Below are 19,151 nucleotides of genomic sequence, written 5' to 3'. Positions count from 1 at the left end.
TGCCTTGGGAATAAACTTCTGGGAATTGGACATAGCCCAGATCGGATTTTTAAGTGTGTTATAAATTACCCACAGCCGGAGCACAGGTCAAAGATATTTACAAGCACTGAGCTTCATTCACCTCCCATTAGTGTTTTAAACCTGGAGCAGACAATGCAGTGTCCCAGGGTTCAGTTGTGCTTGCCCTCAGCCCCAGGGGGTTATTTATTCCTGTGCTAACACAGCAGCCTTGTCTCCTGGCCTTGCACTGGTGCAAATGTCCATAATAACCAAAGCATCATCTGAATTTCCTATTATAGCGTCATAGAATAGTTAGAGATCTTGAGGAAAGGACCTTAAAATCCTCTAGTTCCAACCCCAAATGATTGCTTGTGATTAAGGATGGCTTATGATTAATCTGACTTGAGTAGTACTATGATGACTAATGCAGGAGAGCAGAATTGTATGGGAGGAGACAAGGGAGAACGGAAAAGGGAGGGATTGCCCCTCCTGAAGAGGATACAGATCTCCTCTTTAAAAGCAGCAGAGGAGTGGCTGTGGGGGATAACAAGCACTAATTTAGGCACCACTTTGTACCATGGCCATTTAGGTCCAACACAGGCTGGAGGGTGACCAAGCAGCTCCTGGGGAGGTTGACTCCAGTCGCTTGTGCAAGGTACAAATAGACTCATTTAAAAGCTCATAGACACCCATAAAGGCTTATAGGCTTTTATGGACTAGTGCCTGAACTCCCCTGAAGTCTCAACTCTATGCTAGCTAGTCCTGCTAGCTGCTTTGCTTACTAGCCTGGCTTTGTCCAAGGACTGGGACACCAGTGTTATCACAGCTCCAGACTCCCAGCCACAGAGTTCTGCAGCAAGGCAGCTCAATGAGAGAAGGCCAAACTCACAGCCCCATTACAGTCAATGATGCTGGCATCAAGGGGCAGAGCAATTTGGCCCTAAATGCACAAGAAGATCCAAGACAAGGTCAGTACTTGAACAACTTGAGCAAGACGAACTGTGTTTCCATCCTGCATTCCCTGCACTTAGATGGAAAGCTCAAAACCTTGAAGAGAAACTCTCAGGCCCATATTCATTTATGGGAAGAGCATCCATAGCATCTTCCTGTCAAATCAGGATTCATAGCTGGGAGCTGTGATGCCTTTTAGAAGGAGCACACATCACAAACTCTTCCTGTTCCCATGAGTTTGACACAGCCTTCAAGATACAAAGCTGATGTGAAGAAGCACCCATCAAAACCCTTTGGGAGATGCTTTTTGTGATTTCTGAGATAATCCTCTGCAATTTCAAATTAGGATCTAAGCCTGAGCTGTGGAACTCATGCATTTTTTCGGAGATGAGCCTAATTTAGGAGTGTGTCATATATTAGACACTGCATCTTTTCACTGGATGTATTGCCATGCATGTGGGAGATTTCATTTGATTTATGAAGTTTACAACCTGCTTCAACTCACACAGTATCTTCATTGTCATACAACCCGAACTGCACAGAGTGCTAGCTAGAGCAAGATGGAGACTTTGCCTAAGGTAGGATAGGAGTGCTGCTTCTTTGAGATAACTTTGTATTAGTTTAAATGCAAAACATTCACTAAAGCTGAATTTAGCAACTTAAAATTCAATCTGATTGCAAATCTGATGAAGCACCATTGCATCCTGTACAATCACCTCAGATTCCAGCCCTCATCTGCCCCTTTGCATCCATCCTGTTATCGTCAGGGCTCTCAACATCTTCTGAACAAAGCATCAGCGGACGGAGCAATGGGTTTGATGGAGGAGAAACACCTTTCAGAGCTCTGTTTCAAAGCACTCTCCAGAACTCACATTCACACCAGCAAGCCTGGGGCAGGACAAGCCTCTATCCCACACACGTGTGCCTGGGCTATGACAGGGGTTGTGTCATCTCGTGCCAAGACACAGTGGCAAGCCAGCTCTTGAGCTTACATTTAATCTAGCTCTTGCTCTGTACAATGGTGCTCGAGCTTGGTGATTTACCTCACCCACCCAAACCTGCAAGAGCTGCTGTGTCCTCTGAGCTTTGTTTCATTGCTTTATCCAGAGGCTGAAGGAGAGATGGCAAAGTCTAAACTCAGAGCAGCTTGGGCAGCCCGGTGTATCTATCTGCGTTTGCACTTTCTGCAAAGACGATGACCAAACCAAATCCAGATTTCCTTTAAATCTGGCCTATTTTAAACTAAGAAAAAAGACATTAAAGCTGCTCCTGTGAAACATGCTGCTCCATGAATTAGTAATTGTGTTTACCTTCTACATTGGGAATTCATTGCCTGTGTTTCTGCTTCTTGCTGCCACTCAACGCGAGGAGCTTTTATTCGGATGAGACTGTTTCAAAGCACTTTTACACCCGTGCCGAGTCAGGAACTGATTTACTTTCTGACAGTTATTTACTCCCTGTAAATATTTCACAGCCACAGGATCTCCCAGATGAAAGCAGAGTTTGCTCCGTGCTCCTGCTCAGGAGTCTAATTAAAAACTGAGTAAAATGGGAAGGATGGAGCTTAAGTGCTACCCGCGATGGATGTATCTGGAGGGAATTCAGCAAGGGGATGTTGCTCCTTGGAACAAGTATTAAAGCCTCTGTATAAAAGCAGAAGAAAAATGACCACTATGGGAACCGAAAGCCCTAAGATGGGTATAAGGGGAGTGGGGGAGAGGCTTTCAGAGCCAACACAGCTCCTGCAGGCATCAGCAGCATCTCCCTGTGCCTTCGATCCCACCAGCCCAGAGCCAAGGGGACAAGGCTTCTGCATCCCACCCGTGGCGTATCCTCACCTGGGGCAGGTCACTAACACCACTGACCTCCTCATACACCTCAGCACCTCCAGAGCCTATGGGACTTGGAACAGAACCGGTGCTTTCTCCTGTGCGTTAATCATTACAACAGAATGATAGGCACTGCAAAGGACTCCCTGGCTGTGCTGCCTCTATATTTGGATAACTTCCCACAATCACTGCTCCAGAAAAAGCCAGGGACTTCAAAGTAATTAAATAAAGAAGGAAAAGAAAATAAAGACCAAGCATTACTTTCCCTGGCTTCTTTTTTCCCCCTTTCTCTTTCAGAAATAGCTTGTTTGCTGTTGGTTAAGGAAAGATTATTTACCGCGCTGCCTAGAGGGCAAGGGCAAATTGCAATTTGCTGAAGGTTTTGAGTGAGGATTTTTCGCTTAGAAGAGTGCATTTGGAGACAAGGGAGATTATGAACAATCCTTTAACAAGATCCGTGAGCCATCAGGATATTTAACATTATTGATCAGTGCAGGCAGAGCACTTTTTAAAGGAATCTATCAGATTAAAATGGAAATAGCTTTCCTGTTCTGACTTCTCATAAACTTCATTTCCCCTTGCAGCAGAAAGCTTTTCCAATCCAAAAGAAAGGCAGATCCCAAACCCGAGGTGGTGGCTCTAATGGGAACACACTGCACCCCTGCCACCTTCTTCTGCCTTGGACACAAATACATCCTCAGCAACCACATGTGTGTGATGGTTCCAACAAAAATGGGATATTTCAACAAGAAAAAGCCCCAAAGCTAACAACAACAACCAGAAGAGCCATCTCCTAACAGCTCATTGCCACAGAAAGCCTTTGTAATACAAAGAAACAAGACTTGGGAATGTATTTTCCAATACATAAAGAGAACCTACAGGAAAGCTGGAGAGGGGCTTTGGACAAGGGCCTGTAGGGACAGGCCAAGGGGAATGGCTTTAACCTGCCCGAGGGGAGACTGAGATGAGCTCTTAGGCAGAAGCTCTTCCCTGTGAGGGTGCTGAGGCGCTGGCACAGGGTGCCCAGAGAAGCTGTGGCTGCCCCATCCCTGGCAGTGTTCAAGGCCAGGTTGGACACAGGGGCTTGGAGCTGCTCTAGTGGAAGGGGTCCCTGCCCGTGGCAGGGGTTGGAGCTGGAGGAGCTTTGAGGTCCCTTCCCACCCAAACCAGTCTGGGATTCTGTGACTCTATGATTTTGAATAGCCTTTGTTTGAGAACGTAGAAGACCAAGTCAAAATTACCCAGATCTGATTGATGTCACCCACCTAAATGGCTTTAATCTGCAAAGTGCCCATGGTGGGGGTCAGAATTCTGGGGATTTTGTTGTCAAAGAAACACTTTGCTTTCAATTTAGTGCTCCAGAAGTTGATAGCAATTGTGGTGAACAATAGGAATCATTTGTATTAACAGCCTTGTTTATTCTAACGATGCTGGTGTTTTCTGTAAAGATTAATTAGCAGTAATGTTGCAAATACTATTACAAGTGAAATATGCACCATAAACCCAAAATAATTTGAGTGACCTATGTTCTGAAGTAAAATATTTATAGTAATGAGATTCTAATTATCCTTTGTTATGGCAGGCCATTCTCTACACTCCTCTTTATTGATAGGAGATGTATTGTTTCAGCATCTTAGCTCAATTTATTGCCTAGCATTTGCATTTGCTCATACACAGAAAATGAGAGGTGATCATTACCACCTTCGCTTTGCATCCAATTTACATCGACAGCACATTGCCTCATCCTAACTCATTTATCTACCACAGAAATTTGATAACAAAAGCTCCTGTCAGTGATGAATAAAGATCATTTCCAATGGAACAAGAAGGAAGAAGATGAATGATAGGCTCCAGGACCTTTTGTTTGCTCAACGAAGGGAAAATAAAGGATTTTTTCCAAGTTGGCAACACGGTCTCACAAGGCTGTAACTCGCATTCAGCATCTCCTAATTTACCTGCAGCTGATGGGTCTTTTCTGCATACAAAAGTAACTTGTGCAACCATAAACGCCTCTCCCATTTGCTTCACAAAAGAACATTTTTAATCTTTTGGACTGAATGCACAGGATTTATGGTTCAGAAGCTCAAGCAAACACTTGAACAACTACCCAAGGTCTATTGGAGCCTCATAGCAGCTAACAGCTCTCCAGCCTGCGAGACGCAAGCACATCCAACACAGGGATCCAACGCAGGATGTACTCTCCACCTCACTGGGTGGCAGAGACCTGCTTGTGAGAGCTCGTGGTGCAATGAAACCCACTATAGGGTTCTCTTGCATTGACAACAGCTTGCTTTGCTGGCTGAAACCTTCCAGCTCCCCTCTACAAGCTCTTTTGCTGTAACAAGCCATCAGATCCTGCTCACATCTTGCTGTCGCTCTTAAGCGCAGTATTAGATCTAAGCCAACACCAAAAGTAACAGCACCACCAGCACAGTCAGAAATGGGGTTCTGCTTTAAAATGCCTTAGAATGCCTCCATCTAAGACCTTTTGGTAGCTGGGGCAGACCACTGCAAGCCCCAGATGTGCACGGGTGCAATGATGGATTTCAGCTCTGCCTTGGGCACAGGGAGAGGCAGAAACCAGGAAGCAGGTTTTGAGGACCAGGTCATCAGCAGCAAGCCCCCAGGGTGGAATGAATTATTTTGGCCTACTTTTGCTATGACTGCCCAAGGAAGGGAGGGGGAGAGAGGGGAAGAGATTTCTGACCTTTCCAGAAGTGAACGCTTCATTTATTTCTTTACAATATTCAGTATTTTCCCAAAAGCAATTACTTGCTTGAGATTGAGGGAAAGTCAGAAGAGGGGAAAAAACAGGGTTTAAAAGATGCAAGTAACCCAACATTAAATACAAATGGTTTCAAATGAAAACCCATTCTTGCTTTTCTGTATGAAAACCTGCTTTTTTTCCTGTTTAATTTCCCCTATCTTCTCTCCTTTTCAGCCTGCTCTTTGGCCAGAGTGGATGAGGAGCAGCCTATAAACCTGCCCTAAACAAAGGCTACCCTGCAGCCAGGAGCCAGCATTCTATCAGCACATCCCTATGCCAGCCCATTGTCCGAGCCACCAAGTAGCAGGTTCCTTCCTCAAACTCCATGTGTTTCCAGGATTTGCCCCAGCAAGTCTGGATAATGGACCATTAGTCTCACCTCACTTCATCCAGGTGTTTAATTAGATAATCCACGTATTAGGTAACCCACACAACGCAAGAGATCGTGATTGCTGACACAGCCCTGCTCCAAAAGTGCCTGTTGTCTCAGAGGAAACATCTATAGGGTTGTCTTCAAGGGAATTGTGCCTGCTCTTTTGGACAAAACATGGATTATGCTGAAGCCTTTGAGAACACTACTGTGGACTTTCTTACGGCCAACAACATCACCTGGATAGGAACGGGAATTCCAGTGCTTTAAAGAGGGTCACTGAAGCTGAATTGATTTATTGAGCCGTGCTCAACCCACAAACACAGCAGCAATACCCTACAGGGCAGAAGATGCGCCCAAGGACTGCAATTACCTTGTACATGGACATGCCCCCTCCACTAACACCCACTTCAAGCTTCAGCAATGGCACATCTGGCGACCTTCAATTAAAGGGTTACCCAGAGTCAATAAACAACCACTTGCACTTTGGAACTATTGACTGAGCTCCATCCACCACCCGGACAACCTGTTAGCGAGTGGTTTGGGCAGTGGGAAGATGGCAAAGATCCCCCTCGTACTCCTCATCTGGCTTCTGGGAGCTTGTCTTGGTGCCGCAAGTACAGGTGGGTTCCTTTACAACCTATGGAGTGCTTCACTTTTGGGTGCAGGGGGTATTGGCACAGTTTGTCACTGGATAGTGGGACAGCTTCTGTTGTCTCATGAGACAAGAGACTGGAGGGACTGCTGTGTTTCATAGCTCCTTTCTCTAAAGCTCTGGTTCTTTTTGGGGGGGGGATGAAATAATAGTTCTTAAGTGGATCTTCCTCAGAAAGTGTCACAGGGATTAATTCATAAGAATAGGATTTTTCTTCTATTTTTTTGCAGTTTTTATGCTGGATTCAGCCATTTTAGAAGGCACATTAAAGATTAAAAAGGGGAGAGCATTGCTGGTGGGGTAACATCCACAGCTCTGCGTGTGCCATCGCTTTGTCCTGGAGTACAAACAAGGGCTCGCATCCATAAAACAGCCAGTGAATTTGCCACTGTGAGAGCTGTTTAAAGCCAAACCCAGCGTGAATTTAACAAAGGCTGTGAGATGCAGCCAAAACCGTAGACAAGGTAGAGTAGTTGATGGATGTGGGCAATCACACATAGTAATGCAGGCTGTTGCTTGATTTATCTGTAGCAGCAACGTTTCCAGCAGAGGATGGTTTACACTCAGGGTGAGTAGTTGCTTAGTGCAAGGCCTTTCTTCTTTCATTAAAACATGGCAAAGAGCAGGCTAAAAACGTGGTCTTTCCCCAAAATGTTGGCTTAGCACTGAAGAGTGAGCAGAGCCTCATATGGTTACCATCACCAGGGTGAACCTGCTAGAAAACACCACCCTCAGCTGTCAGGACAGGTCTGCCCCATAGCCCAGAGCCCCACCACACTGTCTCAAACACTGGTTCAGAAGTTGCTGTGTCCTGTGTGAGTATATTCCTAGTGTGAGGATGGCTTCCAGACAGGGTGAATACAATGCCTGTGACCCCATGGGCCTGCAACTTCCAGTTCAAATCCAGTTCTGCTCGTAAATCAGCATATGGGGTCAGGAAGCCCTGGAGAAAGCCTATAGAGATATCAAGGAGGTGAAGCTGCTTTCACTAAGAGGAGGTCTCTCCATTAAATGCATTAATTGCAGCCGGTGCCTGGCACATTCCCCAGGGGAGAGATGAAGGAGCGGGTCTAACACAGCTCCTCAGTTCGCACAGGGGGATGTGTGGCTGCTCTGAGCCCTTTCTCCAAGCTAGAGGCTGCAACCCATGCCATGGGGTGAAGGAAACAATTCTCCTCCAGCAAGGCTCTACTCCCTCAATGTCTCCATGCTCTCAGCTAGTCTTGGGGGTCTACATTCATGTAAAGCCATGACACTGCACCTGAGAGGGGAGCAGTCACCCCACAGGGGATGCAGTGATTGAAACTACCCTGGCTTCTTCGGAGATCAGAGCTTTGCCCACCACTGTCTACTGTCAAACAACCAGAGTAAGGTCAGGATCTTCATGCAGTCCAGTTTTAACCAAAACCATGCCAGCAAGAGGAAGGCAGAGCTGCAAGCTTGCTATATGATGATTAAAAGCATTGCAAAAACTATTAGTTCAGTCTCTTACAGCAAGATCTTTAGGTGATGGAGCTGGTTACACCATCAGGACAACGTGTAAATCACAGCAACCTGCTTGGGGGTCATCGGATCTCACCAAAACTGACCCTATGTGGGTAGAGAGAGGCTGGGACCTGCTCTGGATCAAGAGCAGAAGGTGGCCATGAGAAGGAATGAGCCCTTGCCCTTCATAGTCCATGCTCTCCTCAACCCTCAGAGGAACCAGGCTCACCCATAGGTACCTGAACTCCTTCCAGCATAGAGCCCCCAGAGAAGGCTCCGTGTCCTGTGTACGCACCAGCAGCTCCAAGACTTGCTGCTCTACCGTGCCATCTGGTGACTAAAAGGGACATGGCTGCGAGCGCTAAGGGAGGTGGAGAGCAAGGAGAGGCAAAGCAAGAAGCTGCTGTGAGTGAATGATGTCCATTTGAGAGCAGTGGGATGGGGGAAGAGAGCTCAGCAGGGATGGAGGGCTCCATGAGGTGGGTCAGGAAGAGCCCAGAGAAGATGCTGACCTTGCTGATGGGGTGTGTGGCCCTGTCTGGAGAGCATTCATGGTATAGCACTATCATGGGACTGCACATCCTTGTGCCCTTCACCAGGCAGCCACCACGGGAATGCTGGTGGCCGCCATGGACATCCCATCCAGACTGGGGGTCCCTGCTGCTGGTTTCGGCCCAGCAGCTTGGCCAGCAAGTGGAAGGTGGATGCACAGCATCCCATTGACATAACATGGCCCACGGGGTGAGGAAGGCTCATGCCGCCCCTCCTGCCATCAGGAAATAGTGGTACCCAGGCACGCGAGGAGCACAGAGAGAAGCGAATGACCCTGGCTTCCAAATGGCCTTTCACACCCAAAACAGTCAGAGACAAAGCAGGACAATTTCTGTGTCCAAGCAAGACCTTCTTAAACAGCAGCATGAAAGAACCTATCATTTCACCCTCTCAAACAGATTGTTCCAGTCTGTGCATCTATGATAGGAGATACACCATCTGCTTTAGGGTATATAAGCATCAAACGTCAGCACTCCCAATCACACCTTTACCATCAGCCATTTCTATCGCCTGCTTTAACCCTTGGCTCTCCAGATTTGATCCTAAAGTTAAACACTAAAGAGACCTCACATAGATGTTAACACCCCTGAAACATCCTCAGCCATGGGGCAGCAAAGGGGTGAACACATGGAAAGGGCCTGCTTTTGGGGAGAACAGAGCCCTGACAGCCCATCCCTGCTGCATCACACGGTGCGTGCTCCTCTCTAGCCCCTATTTCTTTTCAAACACAGTCTTCATCGAAAACAAAGAGGCCAACTCGGTTCTGCAGAGGCAAAGGAGAGCCAATTCGAACAGACTGGAAGAGGTTATTCCCGGGAACCTCGAGAGAGAATGCATAGAGGAAAAATGCAGCTTTGAGGAAGCCCGGGAAGTGTTTGAGAACACAGAGAAAACAGTGAGTATCGCTGCTGCAGAAAGGCAATACCCTGTTCCCTTCACCCCTATGAGCCTTTCAGGTGAGGGGAAAGAGTGAACAGCAAAGGGAAAACCTGCCAGGGCCAAGTGCAGATTTACTGTGGTTTATCCCCACTTGGTATCCATCAGTTGGGCTGGGAACTGCTTTGGAGGGATGTTGGTCACCACTGGGATCATGGAGGTAGCTGGTTTCCTGCAAGTCTTTTGCTTTGGAGTCATCCTTTTATGACTTCAGTGCCCAGGAATTAGAAATCAAAGGAATCTTTTCTTTTCCCTTTCAGATGGAGTTTTGGAAAACATACATTGGTAAGAAAACATACATTGCTTTCTTCCTGCTCAAATGCATAATGTACATCTCTTGGTGCTACCTGTGCACGCAGTACACGTTATCCCAGAGCTAGTCAGAGTCATGCACCCTAAATCCTGCAGGCAGCCATTTGTACACAACCCGAATACTTCACATTTTCTTTGCTCAAGCATGGTTTTTAGAACAAACCTCAGAGAATAAAACCAGTTCAACACAGAGCACTGCATCTGTTGAGCCCGGGTCACACTCTTGGGTTTCTAGCTTCAGCCCTGCTACAGACTAAAACAGGAGAGCAATAATTGAGAGCCCTTCAGCAAACGCTGTTCTCAAGCAGAGCTCTCCAGATAAGGCACAGCCTCATGCAAGCACAGTGTGAATCCCTAGAAATGCCATATTCAATTGCAGCCTTAACAGGACCATAGCAAGCAACTGTTTGCAGTTCATAGCAGCGCTCCCAAACCCTTCCTTCTCCATCATTTTCCTTCCACCATCTACGTTTTCCTTTCGGCCTCCATCCCCTATGGCTCCTCAGTCCCTTACCAAAACGATTTCAATGCCCACTAAAACATCTGAAACTAATTCTAAGGATATTTCAATAAATGAACTGCTCTGTAGGCTGGCAAAGGGCCCAGAACATCTCACTAAAAAGCCTTAAACAATTCAGATTATTCAGTCCAGACTATACCATAAAAAAGTTACATTTGCATTGTAGGATTGTCCTCTGAAAAACCAACTCAAATGAAGCCCAGCACTGCATTCCCCTGCTCGCTGTACCCAATTAGCTCTTCAGAAGTAATGAATGCCATATATAACACTATCATCCGGGTTCACTGTTCAGCTTACAAGCTGCTCTTCCCAACAGCAGCCTGCAGGAGCTCACCCCTTGCACAGCACCGATGGTACCAAGCACTGATTGCCTCCACCAGGCAGCAACAGCAGCCACTATTCACATTGTATGTGCAGCCTCCATCACCATGCCTTAGACAAGCTTGGAGCAACCTGCCCTAGCGGAAGGTGTCAGGGAGTTGGAACTGGAAGAGCTTTAAGGTCCCTTCCAAACCAGTCTGTGATTCCATGATTTTGTCCCTGTTTGTAACCTGCCTTCTGCATTCCAGCCCATCCCTGGAAGCACCATTAACAGCCACACTTACTGGTGGGACACAAACGCATCAAGACATTCCCCTTCCTCCTTGTCCTTGCATGACCATTTCAAAGCACGCTTCCCTGATACTCAACATCACTGACTTCCTCTTCTGAAGTGTTAGATCACCAGGTTTGCAGTACTGGGTATTTTTGTTAAAGCCTCAGCTTCTCAGCTGTAGGCAACTGTGAAAAGGAAAGCCCTGACATGCAGAGAGACATCTAAACCAGTTGATAGCGGTGCAATGCTTAGAAAGAAAGAGCAGTAACTGAGAGTCTCAATCCTAATACAGAGAGAGGGCTCCAAACCCAAGTGGCCATGTCCAAACCTTCACAGAACAAGGACAGGAGTGTTAATAACTCAGATTAGGAAATCCTAACCACTCTCGAGGAAGCAAACCTTCTAACTTCTCCTAACTTAGCCAGGACATGAGGCCCTGTTGAGATGCTGCATGAGGGAGACTGAAGAGTGCTGCTGAGACAAGCAGAATTCACCCACATGGGACAGGCTACATAATAAGGACCCTGGTTAAAGCACTGATGATGATGTTACCCCAGTGCTGATGCTGTCTGTTGTGCACTTGGGTGTGAGATCTGACTTATTTTCCATTACCAAGAAGGAAGGTGTGCAGTCCCTACTTGTCTTTAACAGAAGGCTTGCACAGAGCAATGCTCTGCACTTGGTCAGCATCAGCCATGGTGGATGCTCATGTGTGTTAATTCTCTTTTCTTCTCCCCAAGATGGAGATCAGTGCGACCCCAACCCATGCAAAAATGGAGCTGTTTGCAAGGATGCAGTAAGTTCTTACGTGTGCTGGTGCCCACCTGGGTATGAAGGCAGAAACTGTGAGATAGGTACGTACCAGGGGCTCATCCTGTGGTTGCTCTGCCCTATTTGAAATCCCATTGGATCAGAGTGGACATAGAGTTTCATCCTACTAGAGGGCTGTTTCAGACCCATCCACCTTGCTGTAGGGCACTGCATGAAGGTGCCATTTCAGCCTGTTGGCAATGGAATTAGGGGTGAAGATGGCTGGGGATCCAGGAGCAGAAGTGCCTGTCCTCTCCTGCCCCTGGTGAAGCCTCCACTGAGCACTGAGACGCCTGCTCTCACACAGGGGTCAACAGAGAGTCAGGCTCAAGGTCTTTTGTTCAGCACACCGTGGGCTGCCAGCACAAATGTTGACACAGAGACCTTCCTTTATCTCCCCAGCACAAGCCCTTCTGAGGCTGCTCGTCAATCAGGGACGACATGCTCACCCACTGGAAGCAACAGCTTTCCACTGACGCCAGTGGGGCCCCCATCCTTCCCTCCTTCTCCCCATCCCTCCTGCCAGGCTGGGCAGCAGGGCAGGATTACTGCAACCTCCTCTCAGTAGCACTCAGCTAAATTCCTAATTATAATTATCACCAGCAACCTTGATTCCGAAGGCAAACAAAAGGCAAATATTTTTCCCCGATGGGTTGAGGAGTTTATGAAACCCAAAGAGCTGATAATTTAAGCAAGAGGGATATTCAGCTCTTATATTTATAATATAATCAGGGCTGTGCGACTCGCATAATGTGCTAGACTCGCTGCACTAATAAAAGATTCTCTTTCTAGTTGCGCTGCTGCTCTGGCAAGAGAGGAGAGTACGTTGAAAAGAGCATTTCAAAGCCACATCGAATTTAAATAGTCTTATTGCAGATTTCTGGTGGAAGTGAGACAGGGACAGAAATAGAGCTAGAAGTGAGGCGTGAAGAGGAGCTCTGTAAAAATAGTAAATGATGGCATGAAAACAGCTACAGGAAGGGAGGTGTCCTTGAGGAAGTAGGAGTGGAGTTAATCTGCTGTGAAGTGACTAGAAAACTCACTGAGAATTAAAAGGGAGTCTGTGGTTTGGTGGTTTCCCACCTGCAAGAGATGGGGTTCCCACCATAGAGTGCAAGTGGGGTGGGAGAAGACACAGGCGAGCATTGGTAATCTCACTGCGCCTTGGGTTGGGACCCGTTTCATCAAGCATCCTGCTGAAATGGGTCTTCCACGTCAAGCTGTGATGATTGATGGGTATGTCAGGAAGAACATATGGCTTTGCCTGAGGTTTTAAATACAGAGCCCAGCGACAATCCCAGGACAAAGCCCTTCTTGGGGTCAGAGTTTGCTCCCATTCGGCACACGATGTTCCCCGCTAGCATCCTGCATTGCCTAAGCACGGGGGGAGGAAAATCAGCACCACGGTGGGGAAATCACGTGGCTCCTGACCAAATATTTGCAGGAGGCCTTTGTGGTCAGGCTGCCAAACCTCAGACAGCAGCAGGAGGCTGTGCCAGGGCTCAGAGGGACCAATCTCAGGGCCATTCCTCAACCTCCCATCTCAAAGAGGTGCCCATCATGAGCAAGGATGTGATTTAGATGGAGGACACTCTCCTTGCAAACGAGCATCTGTTTTCCATAGCCTGGAACAACCAGGGTGGGTTATAGGGTGAATCCAAAGGCCCAAGTCCCAATAAATCTCTGAGCAGTTGTATTTCAAGAGAGCTTTCTCGGTTTTGTTTCTATTTCTTTCAGACTTCACTTGTGCTATTAAAAACGGAGGCTGCAAGCACTTCTGCAGGCATGACCCGCCACAGAAGGTTGTGTGTTCCTGTGCTGCTGGCTACAGACTTCATGAAGATGGGAAGTCCTGTGAACCTACAGGTTAATTTTTAAGCGCTTTTAAGAGGCTCGGGGGAAAGTTTCCACAATCTTGTCCTGGATTTAGATACATGAATCTCATAGAGATGCAATAACCTATCGGAAACCAGCCTTGTTTTCCTGCTTAGCCAATGTAAAGAGAATGACCCTGCACTTTCCCAAAGGCAGATGCAGGTTCAGGCTTGAAGGATGCAATTTAAACACCCTTTTATTAGCCTACGGGGGTGGAGAAGGAGGGCAGTTGTCCAGGAATTTGTTCACAAAGCAAAGGCTGCTTTCAGATGTCTGCTCACACCAGACCTCTCTCACTTGCATCTTATCTTTCTAAATACGGATCAGTAGTTTTCTGGAGGCAGAAATGTGTTGTTCAGCTACACCAGCCTATATACTGGTGTCCGTCCATCCATCCATCCATCCATCCCTCCATCCATCCATCCGTCCACCCGTCCCTCACTCCCATGTTCTTCCAACAGGAGCTACTATTTGGTTATTGATCTTACACTGAGGATGCTGTAGGCTTTTTCAGAACAAAAGACAATCTTTCTTACTGTAAATCCTCGTGGAAGTTCATTTCATGGCTGACCATCATGCAGTGTCTTATAAGTGGGTGGAAAAAAGGGAAGCTTTAAGGTGGTGCTGTCCTCCTAACAGCGCATACCTTCACACAAAGACCCTCAACAACAATTAGACTCTGTGATTTAGGTGTGGTATTGAGTGAGGTGGAGGGGAAATGCGTTGCTTGAGGTTGCAGTTTCATAAAGGGCTAAAGAATAGCTGATTCTTGTTATATTCCCCAACTTCACCCTGCTCGTAGGCTGTTACATCCCTTAAGTACACCAACATGTGCAATCCCAACCCACCCCAACACAGCAAGTTAATTGGGCATGAAGCACACCTTGAAGAGGAAAAAGGAGATGGAGCAGAGAAATATTGTGTCATCTAAGGTCAATCTAACTCTTGATGCTGTTTGATTTCTAACACCCGAGCGTAACACGGTTGCACACCTAAGCAAGCACATGGCACCCACACAGGTGAGTTAGTTCCTGAAGGTCTGCTAGCTACAGGAACACTCTGAGCTCCTAAAGCACTGACTTTCAGCAGTCAGTGTAGGAAGTATCTGAGGCTGGGAGGCCTTCTGCTGATGGACATCATTAGAGCTCAGGCCTGTGTTGCCCAACACACTGTATCACTTCCACTGGACCAGAAAGTTTCACTGTTAGCAATAAGATCATCTTTCAGGTTGGGTAATTGCTCTTCCTGCAAAAGCTTAGCTTTGGTTGGCTCTGAAACCTTCATTTCCCAGCCTAAACCACCCAGGTAACACTTTCCATCACTCAACACTGACTGAAGCCCTACTCCTAAAGCGACCTGTTCAAAAGAAGCCTGAAGTCTCAGCAGGCCACACTTACATCTGATTTTACACTAATGTTTGTTTGCACAGTGCTGTTGAAAGCTTTGCAGATGAAAGACAATGCCTGATGCTATTTACTATTTTGACTGCCACTATCAGCAGGAACTCGGCACACGCTGCGTAGGAGAGAAATGGGAAGAGCTCATCTGAAATGAAGCTGTAGATGAGATCTTAATTAACAGAGGAAAGCTACAACTCTATAAAGAGTTTATTAATGTTTTCCTCACCTTGGTGCCAAGTGGGATTATCTGTACAATTGGCAGATATGAGTATTTCCTGCCCTCTCCCAGCTGCACTTCTATTGTACTGGAGCTACTGGCTATAGAAATGTCAGCCAAACTCCCAGCTGCCTAGCCCAGCAAGAATCCCTGGTACGCACCTCAGCATCCCATGGGATAAGGGCGCAGCTGCACTGTCCCATCAGACATGAGCTCTCGCAAGCTTTCTTCTTTCTCCGAGCTGTTCAGATGTCATTTCTACAGGCCAGAAACAATGCAGGATTTGCTATTCTATGCAGGGAGGTTGGAACTAGAGGATCTTAAGGTCCTTTCCCATCCTAACTGTTCTATGACTCTATGATTCTTACATATAACCTGCACTGCGGCTCAAAGGCACAGGCATCTGTTAGCAGGGAGAGCATGCAGTCAGGCCACAGCCTAAAAGAGGGTGCTGGGACGAGGCAGCATTTAGCTCCTCACCCACTCCTCTGATGGCTGTAATCCTCAGTGTGACACACAGCCACTCCTAACTATGCCCATTTCTCTCCCAGTGCCATATCCCTGTGGGAAGATCACGGCTCCTGAAGCAAAGAGCAAGCTCACCCGTGCCATAAACACCTTTGAGCACTGGAACGTCACCACCGATGAGCATGATGACGCTCCCGATGAGGGGCTCGACAACATCACGGAGACCAGCACGGCTGCCACCACGAAAATCACACCCATAGTCAAAACAGGCACCCGGGTTGTTGGTGGGTCTGACAGCATGAGAGGAGAGGTGCCCTGGCAGGTACTGCCTATTTCTGCAGCTCCCCTGCAGCCCCAGCAATCACTGCCTATTCATTCCCTCCTGAATGCAGGCTTATCTCACTTCCACATACCCAAAACCTACCTCTGAGGTTAGTGTATCAATGGATCTCAAGGCTAACAGGAACACAGCTTCTTTCTGTATACAGCTTTATGCCACAGCGACAAAGCTTACCTGGCTGAGGGTCTGCCTGGCAAAAACAGCTGGAAGTCAGAGCCACAGCAGCTTTATCTGGCTGGGCACAAAGGACGCAGTTTTGAGCTGTAGCAACAGATTGCCCAGCAGTCCGTGAATTCACTCAGATTAAGCTGAAGGCTGAGTGAGGGGAGCTTTGCAAGGAACAATGCAGCTCCATCAGTCTCAACAGATTCATGATCATTTATATCAGCAAAATATCTGACACCTGCCAAGCCCTGCTGCTCCTTCTTTATCCAGCCTGGGACATCCTAGTCCTCTCTCCCTCACCAAAGTGCCATCACAGCAAGGGGAGGGTTGCAAAGAAACCTCCAACCCATCACTCTGCAAAGGCCTTTTAATTGCTGTCAAAAGGAAAGTTAGCTCCTAGCTTGGATCTTTCCCAAAGCATCGGCCACCCTCTGGGACAGCACAGGGCATGAAGGTGCAGGGACACTCCAACAAGCAGCATCTCTGTCAGCACTAGGTCTGTACAAGCTAACCACAGCCTATCCTACAGCCAGCCAAAACCTCTGCTCCCCACTCTCCTTCCCCATTGACTTACACAAACCCTGGGTGTGATTTCCCCCTGTTCCCACAGGTCCACCTGGAGGACAGTGAAGGTGTGGGCTTCTGTGGTGGATCCATCATCAACGAGAAATGGGTGGTGACAGCGGCACATTGCCTGCAGCCAGGGGACAACGTCACTGCTGTGGCAGGTGAGTACCCAGCACAGGCAAGGGATGGGGCACTTGCACTGGCACAAGACACTGCACAGAACCCTTGTGGAAGGCCAGGGATTTCAGTTAAGACACTGCTCTATGAGCAGGGGTTGGAAGAAGCGCTCCCCTCCTCTGTCCTTTATCTCTCCATTCCCATCCCTGAAGCACATTCTCAGGTCCCCAGCAATAGTAAGCAGACATAGCATAGGAAAAGCCTTCTGAAAGTCTCCCCCCACATCAGTCTCGCATCCCCACTGCAGAAGCACAGCCTGGGAGGCAGCTGATATCCACAGTGTGCTGCAAACCCTGCTCCCAGAGCACCCACCACCATCAGCAGCAGCCACCACCCCGCATCACCCCAGCACTGAGAGCAGCCTCACCTCTCCTGATGGGCTCCGTGCCGCTCCTCGCAGGCAGACGCAGCAGGCGCAGGACACTGCGGGGACCAGAAGTGCTGCAGATGCTGTTCAGAGGCCGTGGTCTCCTCTGGAGCTGACAGCAAAGCAGCAGGGCTGAAACGCACCCTGAGCCTCGTGGGCTGCGAGGAAAGGAGTGGGGAAAGTCCTCCTGCTCCGCATCCTTCAGCGGGACACAGCCGGGAGAGGGGATCTCCAGGCAGACCCACACGCTGCCCGCTCGCCAGCCCAAGGCCACAGAGCGCTGTCCCTTCCCTCTGCCTGCCACACGAGCAGGAGGGGAGGTACCGGGCTGCCGGCAGCTCCATCGCAGGAGCCCGAAGCTGCACCCTGCAATCGCAGGCAGCTGAGCCTCGTGCAGGGACCCAGGGGCACCTGTGAGCATCAGGGGGCTCTTTGTAGCCTCCTGCACCCATTCTGCCCTGTGGTGGTGTGGGTTTGGAACAGGGAAGGTCAGGTTTATTTTCAATGAGAAATGGTTTATTTCAAGCAAAGGGGTTTAATTAATTCTAGAGGTTTCCCCCCGTTGACGCAAGGGCAACGTCCCCTTACAAGGGTGCTAAACCCCTAAAACACCCACATTGCTGCTAGCCTTGGCCAAAGCACCTGGGCCTTTAGCACTTGATGGGCTGGTGTGCGCCTGGTGGCACAGCTGGGGGGCTCAGGTACTGCTGGCTGCAGGGACCCAGGAGGCGGAGCTGCGGGAGAACCTCCAGTGCCCCTTGACAAGGAGCAAGCAGCTTGGCCTCAGGTTGGGGCGGGCAGAGCTCACCCCTTTGCAACCACCCATTGGGATGGCATCCTCAGGCCGCGGTCGCTGGCCCGGCCACGGAGGGCTCCATCCCAAGCCACCGCTGGGCTCTGCAGGTGAATACAACACCAAGGAGGACGACCACACGGAGCAGCGGCGCCAAGTGGTGAAGATCCTCCCGCACCCCACGTACGACGCCAGGATCAACAAGCACCACAACGACATCGCCCTCCTGGAGCTGGACCGGCCGCTCGTCTTCACCAGCTACGTGACGCCCATCTGCACGGGCAGCCGGGAGTTCACCAACGCGCTGCTGAAGCACGGCATGGGCACGGTGAGCGGCTGGGGCAGCACCCTCTTCCGCGGCCGCCCAGCCACCGTGCTCCAGGTCCTCAAGGTGCCCTTCGTGGACCGGCTCACCTGCCTCAAGAGCGCGGCCACCACCATCCTGCAGAACATGTTCTGCGCCGGCTTCCCGGCCGGGGGCAGCGATACCTGCGGGGGGGACAGCGGAGGGCCCTACACCACCGAGATCGAGGGCACCTGGTTCCTCACGGGCATCACGAGCTGGGGCGAGGAGTGCGCCAAGCCGGGGAAGTACGGCATCTACACCAGGGTCTCCAGGTACCTGAAGTGGATAAAGGAAACCACGAGGCTTACCTAACCCAGTGCCGGGGATGGACTGGTTACGTGGAGAGAGACGTGTGCGTCAGAAATCACTGCGTTACAATAAACCCCTCTGAGTGAACTGATTTCTGCTCTTGGAAGGTGGAAGTTGAGAGGACGCGTGGAAATGGGGTAATGAGGAAATAAAAAGGCCTTTTAATTACCTGCGGCTGCACTGCTGAGTGGTGCAAACCCCCAAACCCCAAGTGCAGAGGCTGGTGGGGATGAGCTGGGGCACGGCTCACACATGCCCTGCGCCACTGTGCCACCAGCATTGCCCATGGCTGCTATACCATAGGCAAATAGAACCCATCTCTGTAGCAGGAGGAGATGAACACAC

The 19,151-nt window shown here is 49.0% G+C and overlaps 1 protein-coding gene across 1 annotated transcript; it reads left to right on the top strand.

Annotated features, from left to right (window-relative positions):
- Nucleotides 1-6,407: 6,407 nt before the first annotated feature.
- On the top strand, nt 6,408-18,842 carry F9 (coagulation factor IX). Its single transcript, XM_057404856.1, has 8 exons — nt 6,408-6,540; nt 9,341-9,504; nt 9,806-9,830; nt 11,713-11,826; nt 13,520-13,648; nt 15,826-16,064; nt 16,858-16,975; nt 18,262-18,842. Exons 1-8 carry the CDS (start codon nt 6,474-6,476, stop codon nt 18,807-18,809), a joined length of 1,404 nt encoding a protein of 467 aa, XP_057260839.1. The 5' UTR covers nt 6,408-6,473; the 3' UTR covers nt 18,810-18,842.
- The last annotated feature ends 309 nt before the right edge of the window (nt 18,843-19,151 follow it).

This window comes from Pezoporus wallicus, unplaced genomic scaffold (assembly GCF_028554395.1).
Source record: "Pezoporus wallicus isolate ANWC-B61680 ecotype Strahan unplaced genomic scaffold, APGP_CSIRO_Pwel_v1 contig_6217, whole genome shotgun sequence".
In the NCBI taxonomy this organism is placed as follows: domain Eukaryota; kingdom Metazoa; phylum Chordata; class Aves; order Psittaciformes; family Psittacidae; genus Pezoporus; species Pezoporus wallicus.
The sequence above is the reverse complement of the archived record's forward strand: the minus strand, read 5'-3'. Positions and strand labels throughout refer to the sequence as shown.